The 12,814-nt window shown below is 37.4% G+C and overlaps 1 protein-coding gene across 1 annotated transcript in view; it reads right to left on the bottom strand.

Moving 5' to 3' along the window:
* Positions 1-12,814, bottom strand: part of Hao1 (hydroxyacid oxidase 1) — a 51,695-nt gene that overhangs the window by 23,607 nt on the left and 15,274 nt on the right. The window contains exon 3 of the mRNA XM_027921885.3: positions 1,202-1,457. Within this exon, the coding sequence (XP_027777686.2) occupies positions 1,202-1,457 (256 nt within the window). The remainder of the gene's footprint in view (positions 1-1,201; positions 1,458-12,814) is intronic.

Here is a 12,814-nt window from a genome sequence, read left to right as displayed (position 1 = left end):
GAGGTCTAGACTTAGGATAAGTTGGACTCTCAATAAGTTCCACTGAGTTCCCAGCTCCAACTCACTTCTAACCCTAAAATACTGCAAGAAATGGGAAAATACTCAAAGTTAATATAAAGGCTGAATGAACTAATAAAAATCATCCCAGTTCAATTTAAATTATTGGATACATAGTTTTTGCTAAGATGACTGATTGAGTGAATGAATGAATCTTGATCCATGGATGAGCCACATGAAAGCAGAAGATTGCTGAAAGGGGTAGAAGATGAAGGATCAAAGATGTGGTTTCTTTCACTTCAATTCTTTTCAAGTTTTTTTTTCTAGCCCTAGCTGCTCCTAATCCAATTAAAAATAATATCTAAAAATGGCTATTTGATTTCAACACACAAGAAATAGGGGACCAAGATCATGGTAACAAATTTTTGCCTATGTTAAATTCATTATCTTTCATCTGTATGGTATTTAGTACATATCAAAGCTCCAATGCGCTCTGGCACATAAACATATTTTAATTTTATAAGTATTTGGCAACTCATGGCCCCGTTATATAGCTCTAATATGTGACACCCACAAAGAAGATGTTATTTGCTAGAGAGTATGTGGACATTTAGCAATGACAGTTACTAGAACCCAGTGTCTATCATTCCTAGACAAGATAGATCCCTTTTTCCATGTGTTATTCTTTAAATATGAGGTGTAGTCCCAAACCTCCTGTTAATGTAGGAATATCCGAGGTGAAATGATTGTATTGTAAGCACTGTACCCTATAAGTCCATCCTAGTTTGAATGGGCTAATGGATGGTAACTGTAGGCAGGCCGGTTTAGTTGGAGAAAATGTTCACTAATGGGGCCTCCCTACACCCCCACCCCCCCACCCTCACTTCCTGGCCTTGAAGAGTTGAGCAGCTTTCCTCCCATGATGCACTGCCTCACCTTGGGGCCCAGAGCAATGGAGTCTGCCATCTATGGACTGAGACCTCTGAAACTGTGGGCCCCAAATAAACTTTCCCTTCGCTGAGTTGTTCTTGTCAGGTGTTTTGGTCACGGTGGTGAAAAACCGACTAACACACCACACTTCAAACTTTTTGGAGATCTAATTCCCCAGAGCATCTTCTGAAAACTGGGAAAAGCCTCTGTTGTCAGCTCATGGCAAGCAAAGAGGACTAGCAAATCAGCCCAGGGACCACACCATCATCCTTACCTGAGTTGAGGAGGCAGCTTGAACCTGTTCCGCACATCATCAAAGCGGTTTCCCAGGTAAGGGGTGTCCACGGTCACGAATATGGCCTTGTAGCCCATCTGCTCTGCTCGCTTCACCAGCTGCCTGGTGACCTCACGGTCCTTGTAGATGTACAGCTGCAGCCAACGAAGGGCCTCAGGACCAGCCTTGGCCACTTCTTCAATTGAGGAGGTAGCCCAGGAACTCAGCATCATGCCAGTTCCCAGGGTCTGACAGGCTGAGAAAGAAAGGAGACTATAAAAGCAGGTCAGCTATATCTCCCTCTCCCAAGCCTTTAAGTTGTAGATCAGTGGGCAAAGACCTCCGCAAGAGCAACTTGGCAATAGGAAGCCACATCTTTAAAATATTGGAAATGTATCCTTTTCACGTTGTGTATGTGGCTCCTATGTAACATCAAAGATGTGCCATATACATATGGGAATATTGAGAACAACCTGAATGTCTAGTCTTGGAGAATTGGTTTACCAGTAATTCCCACATAAAATTAAATATGCACCACAACCATTAAAGTAATGTTATTGTGCTGGTTAATTTTATGTATTAACTTGGATAGGCTGTGTTACCCAGATATTTGATCAAACACATCTGTGTATTGCTGTAAGGGTATTTATAGATTAGATTTGCAGATTATCCACTGTAATGTGGATGGGCCTTGTCTAATCAGTTGAAAGTCTTAACAAAAGACTATTTCCTAATGAAAAAGGAAATCTGCCAGCAGATTTAGATTTTAACTTTAGACTTGAGCAGCAATCTTGACTTTTCCCTAGTTCTCCACTGTGCTGTCTAACCTGCAGATATGAGATTTATCAGTCTCCATGATCATGTGAGCCAACTCCTTAAGGTAAATCTCTATCTCCTGTGAATAGATAAAGAAACATAGGTAGAGATAGATATTGATATAGATACATATTTATGTGTGTGTGTGTGTGTGTGTGTGTGTGTATAGAGAGAGAGAGAGAGAGAGAGAGAGAGAGAGTCTATTGGTTCTGTTTCTCTGGATAACCCTATTACAATTATTTTTATAAAATGTTCACAGTCAAAGTTGTTTGAGATATAGATATTTTAAGGAAAAAACATTCTACAAAACATGTATAATTCCATATTTGTTCAAATTATAATTATTGGTATAGGAAACTAAATAAAATACATGTTAACTGTGGGAAAGATAATTGTCAGTGAGTTTAATTTTTCTACCTTTATTTTTCTTATTTTTTTCTTCCTTAGTTTTTAAAATTTCATTTTTAACGATGTATTCTACCACTTATTTTGTTTTACAGTTTTAAAAAGGTGTATATGTTCGAAATCTCAAATAGACTCAGCATTTCTTGAGCAAGATAGCAAGAAACAAGAAACAAAATGAAAAATTAGTAAACAAACATTTGTCTTAGAACACTTTAACAAATATGGATCTTGGGTTTTCCTCCAAAAGTAGTAAAATTGGAGTCAACTTAGTGGAGGAAAAATTGATAGAATGTTTGAATACTATATAGAGAAGGACAGAAGATACATTATAAATATCTAAAACTGACTATATGACTCCAGGTGTTTGGCTGCTCTTAGTGCCTTGTCCTACCAATTGGGAGTAAATGTAGTTACAAAGTGACACTCATAAGATAGTGATGATAAGTTAGTGAGATGGTACTTATAAAGTTGCACTTGCAGGTTAAAATGTTTCTGTACTATAGAGCATGGTGGTGCACACCTGTATGTAATCCCAGCTACTCAGAAGGGTAAAGCAGGAGGATTGCAAGTTTGAGGCCAACCTAGACAATTTAGGAAGACCCTATCTCAAAATAAAAAATCAAAAGTGCTGTGGATGCAGCTCAGTGGTAACGTGTTTTTCTATCATGACTAAGGCTCTGGGTTTGATCCCAACCACTGCCAAAATACCAAAAAAAGAAAAAAAAAAACAATAAATAAATAAAGCTTCTGTTCTTCTCAAACTTTAGCTAACAGCAATAACCAAGTCCCTGGAAGGCTTATGAAAACAGGTTTCTTTGTCCCACCTTCAGTGTCTGACTACACAGGTCCAAGATGGGGCCCCAAGTTTTCCTTTCTAACAAGGAAAACTTATTACAATACTGATGCTGCCAGTGCTGAATCATACTCTGACATTTAAGTAGTAGCATCACCCCTTGATAGTAAAAGTCCAAGTTCAAACAGTAATAAAATGGATTTGGTTTTTGAAAAATGCTACTTTTCCCATGACTTTGAAGGTGATTTCATCCTTGTTCTCAGGTCATTTGGGCACATTCAGAAGATGTAAGCTGGAGATCATTATGTTTATGGGTCATTAATATGTTGCCCCAAGAGTTCCTCCGAGAATTTCTATCATAGGGTCTTATGACTTGCAAATTGTTGTCCAAGAAAAACCCCATATTTTTCTAAGCAATAACACATATGAACATCTGGACCATTGTCTGATTTTCATTAAGATTTGGAAATATGGAAATAATGCCAGGGGACATTGATTGCTTGGGTCAGAATCTTCTTAACCATCAACTTACCACAAAGAAAGGATGTCCTGGAGAAGATGTGACCTAACTAAGGTCACACAGTGTTTGTTGGACAGCAAAGTAGCATAAAAAACCGAGTACGTCTGATCATTCCTCCAGGGCAAGGATCTTTCTAGAACTCTCAGATGTCCAAAAGACTCTCTGGTACCAAGCATGGATAAATTTATTTCTTCTGTATTTCATAGTCATGATCTCCAAGAGAGTAGGTTTGCCATGTGCCTGAGAGATGCTAGCATACTCACATCTCTGAGGAGGCACAGAATCTTGGAAATCAATGAGAAAATCTGCCATATGTCAGAGGTGCAGTGAGGTGGCACAAAGGAGATACAGCAAAGAGGACCACTCAGATAAAGGGCATCTTTTTGTAAATAACACTAAAGCATCATGTAGGCTTAGCAGTGGCTCTGCCAACAGTAACATCAAAGTCTGCAAAAATATTTGCTTGATTTCATAAGAAATAGTTGCAGACATTAAACCTTGATTGTCAAAATGCCATACACACAGACATGCGCACACACACACACACACACACACACACACACACAAATGCACAGCTAATTCCTAAGGCATTCAAACCATCTAATTTGTGCAAGATGTCAGTCTTCACAAGCATGTTACCCAAGTGGCTTGAATGTGGATGTTCTTGAAAAAGAAGGACAGTCTCTCCATGCCATCTATTTCCAGAGCCTACCTGTTCTGATACAAGCGGCTTCTGGAGCTATTGCTGATCCTTATTTGTTGTTCATGATTCAAACTTAAGAGGCTGAAATTTGGAATCTGGATCCCTCAAATTCCAAGTTACTATTGTTTCCAGTTTTAGGCACTCTATAAATATTGGTGATTTAATACATTTATTCAAAAAGAGTCTCCAGGATGCAGGGGGACTATCAGAGGCTGTGCTGACGCATTATCTGTTGAGGCTGTTATTACTCCCAGGAGAAAACAGAAGGAAAAATTTTATAAGGTCCCATGCCTCTTACACCAAATACTGCCGATCATGGTGTTTCCCATTTACCTGTGATTATTTTCTTGATAAAGGTAAATTATTGATGAATTGCATCCATTGTATTTAACAAAATATAATATTAAAATGAGCTACAAGAGCCTGAGATTTTCCAAGAACCATTCAAAATAACAATTAAAAATTTGTTTATTCAAGCCAGTCCCAAAAAACCAAAGGCCAACTATTCTCTGTGATATGTGAACACTAATCCACATAAGAGGGTGGGAGGGGAAGAATAGAAGTCCATTGGATTAGACAAAGAGAAATGAAGGTAAGGGAGGAATGAGGCGAGTAGGAAGGACAGTAGAATCATTTGGACGTAACTTTCCTACGTTCGCATATGAGTATACCACCAGTGAAATTCCACATTATGTACAACCACAAGAATGGTATCCTAATTAGAATAATCATACTCCATGTATGCATAATATGTCAAAATAGACTCTATACTCCCATGCATATCTAAAAAGAGCAAATAAAAATGAATAAAATGTATGCTAAACTACAATACATAAAAATTTAGAGAAAAATTTTTTAAAAATTTGCTCTTTCAACTAAGGACAGATCTAAGATTAAGTTGATACATACCAGTATGGCAAAGAGCCTTGCTAAAATATCAAATTAATTCCATCCCAATTGGTAAGTAACCATGACTTTGAAGTGAATATCACCAATCTTGGTTTCCTTCAATGTGCTTCAATATGTCATCCATTCCTTCCCTCCCCAAGGAAACATCAGACCATTCTACCATCCAACAGCTTAAACATCAATGCCTGAAAGGCCTGGAACATACAAACCTACTGGAAGACTGGAGACTATCATCCAAACACCACTCCTAACTGGTCAGTTGCTAAACTTGTTGTTAAGGATTTCAAATATCAACTTACCTGAGAGATGAAGATTAAATCCTTCTAGCTCACACTTACTTGGGTGGATAAAAATTATAATCTTTCAAATTGTATGAATTGGTTTCATTTCTCATTAGAGATATCCTGGTCCAGGGTTTCAGAGGACTCCTGTGTTTGGTCCTTTTACTCTACCTGTGCATCTCTGAATTTCTCTCCTCCTGCTCTCAATGGTAAGAACAGTCAGATTTCATGCTCCAAAGACTGACTGGCATCAGTTTTTATTTCCATTCCAAACTTCTGGCTTTTTATCAAACGGTACTGAATATTTTCACAACACCTGACAAATGGAGCTTATGGACAAGGGGTTATTACTATAAAGGCAAGTCCTGGCTCATACTGATGATGAAGTTCTCTGTTAGGGTTTAGATATGAGGTATCCCCTAAAAGCTCATGGGTGAGACAAAGCAAGAATTTGTATGGGTGGAATGATTAGATTATGAGCCATATAATAATCAGGGAATTAATCCACTAATATTGATTAATTGAGTAGTAACTCTAGGCAGGTAGGGTGTGATCAGAGGAAGTAGGTCACTGGGGTTGTGCTTTGGGGGTTTATATTTTGTCCCTGGTAAACAGAACTCTCTCCACTTCCTGGTTGCCATATCCTGCGCTGTTTCCTCTGCCCTTTCGCCATGATATTCTGCCTCACCTTGGACCCAGCTAACTGTGGACTGAACCTCTGAAACCAGAAACCAAAATAAACATTTATTCCTCTAAGCTGTTCTACCAGGCCTTTTTACAACAGTAAAAAGGCTGACTAAACAGTCCCTAATGTTATTCTAAGCCTAAAAATCTGGGCTTTTCTATTAGTACATCCTAGAGATAACATATCCAGGATCCTTCACCATGAACTAAACATCAATTTCATACGAAAACCCAGGATTATAATTCCTTATTTTTAATCCTCTCTTTTATCACCCTTAAGACATATCTTTGAGAATAAACAGCTACACTTTTGATGTTCTCTAAATTTATTCAGACTCTGGTTATATGTTGGCATTTCTTTCTCATCTATATTTAGTAGAAAAATGCATAGGAGTCACATACTATCACCAAAAGAGACATTGGTAAGGTTATCAGCACTCAGGCATCAAACATAAAGCTACATATATGAACTTGGAAATAATATTCATATCTCACAATGAGATATTTGGTTGATTGAAAGTCTAAAGGCCTTGGTTTCAGTGCCAACCTTGAATCCCTGAGGCACATTCCACCTGCAAAACATCTGTAAGCCTAGCTGCCCTGCCCAGTTTATAGCATTGCTGGTTAGTCCATTGACACAGATGTTGGAACATTTTCTGCATAAACTCTGCAACTGAGAGATAGCCTGTCTCAAAATATAAATTTTACAAAGGTCTGGGGATATAGCTCAATGGTAAAGTGCCCCTGGGCTCAATCCCCAGTACCAAAAAATAAAAATAAAAAATAAAAGGCAAATAATAATAAATGTTGTCTAGAATGGGAAAAAGGAACTCTGGTGTACACTTGGCAGGAATATACACTACTACATGCATTTTGGGAAATAGTATGGAAGTTTTCCTGCCATGTTTTTGATGTGCAGGAACACATTCTTCTCTTTCTTTCCTTCCCAAATAGTGTCAAATGCTCACTCCTTTTAAGGGAAAGCTTCTTAAAAAGAGAAAAATCTTTTCCATGCCAAGGAATTCCCTATAGGGCCTTGTATAGGAAGCAATACCTAAAGAAATAATTTCTGAATTCTCAAGGCATATATTTCTGGAGGGTCAGTGACAAGATAACAGCAAAAAATTCAGGAACTGCAGCAAATCTGGTCTCTCCCCACCTCCATCCACAACTGTTTATAGATTTCCATGAAGAGAACTGTAGAGTAAGTCTAAAGGAGGGTCAGTATTTACATTAACCAATAATACCTGGAAGAATGAAGAAATCCTTTGTATGTATTTTTTTTTCCTTTATTCCACTTGTGATTTAACTGCAAATATAAACTAATGTTTACAGTAGCCCAAATCACAATAGCCAATTTATGGATTAACAGATAAAGAAAATGCACATATTCACAACAGAGTTTCAGTCATAAAGAGGAATATATTTATGTCATTTTTTGGTAAATGGATGGAACTGAAAAACACCTAAGTGAAATTAGAATCAGAAAGTCAAGAGTCAAAAAAGTTTTCTCTCATATGTGGGACTTAGAAAGAAAAAATGGAATCAAGAAAGTTATCCAATGAAAATAGAAGAGAGAACTGGATTCAATAGCCCACACCTATATTCCCAGCTTCTCAGGAGACTGAGGCAGGATTGCAAATTCGAGATCAGCCTCAGCAACTTAGGGGGATCCTTTCTCAAAATAAATAAATAAATGGAGATGTGGTAGTGGTAGAGTGCTTCTGGGTTCAATGCCAAGTAAAATAAATAATAAATAAATAAATAAGCAATTGAGTGGAGAAATGGGATCAAGAGGGAGGAGCCATGGGGAAGTACTAGTGAATAAAATCTAAAATTTTGCTATGTCCATGCACAAAAAAAGAACCCTATTTTCTATATAATTATAAGGCACCAATTAAAATAATACTAATAATAGAAGGAAGACCATAGAGTAGAACAAGAGAATCAAGGGAGGGGAGGTGGGGAGGAAAACAGAAGGTACTGATAAGTGAGATTGATCAAATTATATTGTGTGCATATACAAAGATGGCATAATGAATCTCCCTACCGTGTTTAATTATAATTCACCAATAATCTTCTTCTATTTTAAAAATAGCACAGCTTACTATCACCCCTATCTGTGTCCCCTCCAAAAAAAAATGGACTCTGGACTGATGGAAAGCATTAATGCTTTCAGTTTTATAGAATGAATGATGTCCTCAGACCCAGAAACAATACACGCTCAGATTAATATCAAGTCCCAGCACTAGAAAGACAAAATGCTACAAGGACCTGCAATAGCCTGGTGTAGGGTGTAGTTCTTCCTCCCTAGACCGCCATTGTATAGAGGGCTAGCTGAATTCCATACACTATGGAACCCATATTCAACTAATGAGGTTGACATCGACTTGTACCAGATACGAATGCCATTACCTCTAGGGTTGACACAATCCTGAACACCAAGGGATAGTGATATCCTGGACTAGAACAGGTCAAAAGCTTTGCAAAGCAGCCTGCACTGGGAGCACCTTCCTTAAAGCTAAGGATCGCAGTTATGCTTCTAATGACTGTTAGTTCCCTTTAAATATCAAGCCTTAACAAAAACTTTCATTTCTGGGATCAAGGTAATCTGGATGTGAAGAAGTGAAAATGGGAAACATATTGTGTACTTCAACTTTGGGGACCTGGATACTAAGCCCGCCCATGCCAGGTCTTTAATTGAAAATTTACTGAGTGGCCCTCTTATTTATCTAGTCTGTATCTTACCTCCCACTCACTTCAGAGAGTCAAGACAGAACTTAGACGGTCTTCAGAAGGGAATGTATTTGTACTCCACCTAATATGCTTCATGTTTGAGAATTTCAACTATGCCTCTAACTGGGAACCACCAGGAACTTTCATACCAGGCTTCTCCGCTTCTTCTCCAGCTTTGATGTGCATGGTGATCACATGGGAATGTTGACAAAATTCAGATTCTGACCCATTTGTTCTGTAGTGGGACCTGAGATTGTGCATTTCCTAATAGCTCCCAATTGACGTTTATTCTATTGACTCATAGACCATAATTTGAAAACAATGAGATAGATATTCTCTTTCACGAGTACTCATCTAAGGATATGTGTGGTGGTCCTCCCATCTTTGAAGAGCCACTCAAGATTTTCCTTATGGAAAACAGGAAAGAAAAACTAAACCATGGTGGTAAGGTGGGCAATAACACGCATGCCAGCATCCAGTCATGACCTGCTGATTACTCGGTCATTACCTGTTAGTAACCTTCCAAATAGAGACACAAATTCTCTTGCCATGGTTTCTCATGTATTCATCCCTTACTTATTTTAATGTCAAGGAATTAAACAGCATTAGAGTGACAACCCCTCAGCACACTTAACCATCATCACTTATATTTTATAAGCCTGCTTATATGTGTTTTGGCCTGCTTCCTAGATTTCAGATTAGAAGGGAAAATAAATAACCAAATAAAAATGAAATGGCAGAAGATGAGAAAGAAAAGAAAGAAGTTACTCAAAGCTAAGAAGACACAATTTACCAATTATAAAATAGCTTCCAAATGTTTAATATCAGGTCCAACAATCTTACCAACAGGGTGCTCAGTCATCAGTTAAAACTAAAGCACATCACAAAGGCTTGACATGGAAGGAAATTATAGTGCATCTGAGAAGGATGCCGATCCACAGCCACCATCACCCTCATGACACCAGAGAAAACATTATTTATCAAGGGGAGTAAAGGTCTATTATTTGGAACATTAATTCATGTGGAATAAATCATGTACCCAGACTGGAGCAGAACAATTAAATAATGTGTTACTTTGGGTACAAATGATTTCTTTGAAAAATACCTCCACTTAATGGGAAAAGGGAATTGATTTTCCCGAATTAAGTTTTTAAAGAAAAAGGAAGAAGTGGAGGGGGTGGAGAAGAGAAAGGGGTAATTTGTTCAAAGGGCCTCAGATTTTTTGAAGGTACATTTGATTAAAAGGCTTCTGCAAAACTTAGTCACCAAAACAGCTGCACTGAACATAATTTTGTTGAGAAAACGAATTTTGTCATCTGCACAGGAAGTCATTGTGTAATGGGGAAAATATGCAATGACAAAGTATCAAGCCGTTGTGTGGTTCTAAACTCAAGGTCTGACATATTGAAGTGTTTGCATAAGTGTGGGCCATAACGTCCACTGTGTGTGTCCGCCTTTCATCATAAGTGCACTTAGGTTACACAGGTTTGCTGAAGACACAATTAACATTGTTGCATAAATATCGCAAATTACGATTGATATTACCCAGAAAATAAAGTTCTGAAGCCTCTGCTCTACAGAAAGAATAAAACTTCCACTACAATTATGATCTAAATTCTTTGACGTGGTCAAACAAATCTTCTTCTACTATTTAGGGAATTGTACTCATTTAAACACTTTCAAGAAAGGCCAGGAAACTAGACTTAATTGTTCTAATGCTTCCACGATGCTTCATTGTCTGAATCAGGAGCAGAATAATCCTGAGTGACCACACTGCCACTCTATCTCTAGATTTCTTTTTTACTCTGCAGAAATATTTGCAAGGAACAAATAGTCTCAGTAACATCTTAGATCTCCCTGCCTTGCCTTTGCTTTATATCTGGGACAGAACTCTACAATAGACTAAAACATTAGCTCTACTGCAATGACTTTCAGGTTATTATTCTGTCATCTGATCGAGCTGTCAGGTCCTGGCATAACTGGCAGATCACACAGAGACCACACCACAGTGAGATGCCTTTCTATGATGACTTTGAGCAGTATCAAGTTTGCACCTGACAATTTCAATCAACCTCTCACAGTTTAACAATCTCAGTGTTGGGATACACATGTGAGCCTCTGACTTCTCACTGTCTCATTTTAATGCACACAGGCATACTAATTCAGAGAAGAAACAATCCCATGCTCTCAAGAAACATGCTCTAGAGGCTAAATTTTGGTAAAAAGTTCTTGATAGTATGGCATTTGATATTAGAATTTAATACTGGTAGGTTTTAATATGTTTTAAACATCGTTAAAAAAATTTTATCTGATTGCAAAGTGAACTGAATGCACTTTTGTGAAAACAAAAATGTAATTTTTATGAAAATTTTTAGAAATGAATTACTCACTGTCTAGATACAGACCTTTCTCAACTTACAATAGTGCAATCCCTGGTTTTCAACTCTATGATAGTACAAAAGCAATATGTATGTATTCAGTGGAAACATTTTAAAGTTTGAATTTTGATCTTTTCTTAGACTAACCATATCTCATATTTCATATTTCTCTTGCAATACTGAGCTACAGCTCACTGTAATATTGGCATCATTCAGGCAAATGACGAATGTTCTGCAGTGTACTACGAAGCTAAGCCACAGTAATCATTAGATTATGTATATTAAATGCATTTTCAACTTAATGATATTTCCCATTTTCAAGGAATTTATCAAATTGTAACCCCACTTTTTAGTCAATATATATATATATATTGACTAAATATATATATATATAATATAGCATCTATATATAATATAGCATCATAGGCACGTACATATACAAAGGAGGCCAATAATCTTTTAATATATGTGTATATGTACACATGTGTGTTGTGTGTGTGAATGCACATGTACATATAATGCGTATCACATGCACTACTTTTCCGTTCTTAGAAAAGCAGTTCAAAACATGAAATTGAGCTAAAACTGATCGAAATAAGGGTGAACAGAGGCATCAACTAGGATTTTAATTTGTTTGTTTTTACTACAATGACACCAGGAAATATTTGCTTCCAAATGTTTAGTTAATATAGTTTGGGCAAAACTTTAGGGAATCTCTTCCCTTTTGTTCCTCCCTAGTTTTGTTTCTTCTTAATAAAAATGCACAAAATAAACCATGATGTCAGACTTTACAGAGTGAAACAGAACAGGTTCAAGTTCCCTCTCCGCCATTGAAAGGTTCTAGTGCCTGCTCAAGGGTTTCCTTCCCTCTACTACTAAAAGCCACTGAAAAGGACCTTAAAGGTCTGTCCTGAAGAGAAATGATAGGAATGTAAAGTCTGAGCATTACACCAAGTGCCTAAAAGCCACTTTACTTCAGAAAGACTAAAAGTTTCCTTTAAAGCAAGTCTGGTGTTTTGCCTGGATTAAATAAAATTGAGAATCATGGGGACATTTCCCTAGTAGTTATGCTGAAATGTATATCTACTCGGTCACATAGTACAACACATAAACACATAAATCAATAAAACTTTCAAAAATAATTGGTCTGAGTTTGGAGCAAAGGAAATGACAATTTTTCCTGTAGATGTTCTTTCACTCAATGTTAAGTTTGATCACTTAATCTCGGAAAATCCAAAAATTCAACAGCTAAAGCTCTCACCTACGCCCTAACTCAGTTCTCTGGGGTCTGTATGGCTCTTTGTATTACACTGCAATTTGTTCCACCTGCACCTTATAGGTGGTCAGTGCATAGCTGAGTCCTCAAACTTCACTTTGGAATTTTCTGG

Source organism: Marmota flaviventris, chromosome 2 (genome assembly GCF_047511675.1).
Source record: "Marmota flaviventris isolate mMarFla1 chromosome 2, mMarFla1.hap1, whole genome shotgun sequence".
Lineage (NCBI taxonomy): Eukaryota > Metazoa > Chordata > Mammalia > Rodentia > Sciuridae > Marmota > Marmota flaviventris.
The sequence above is the reverse complement of the archived record's forward strand: the minus strand, read 5'-3'. Positions and strand labels throughout refer to the sequence as shown.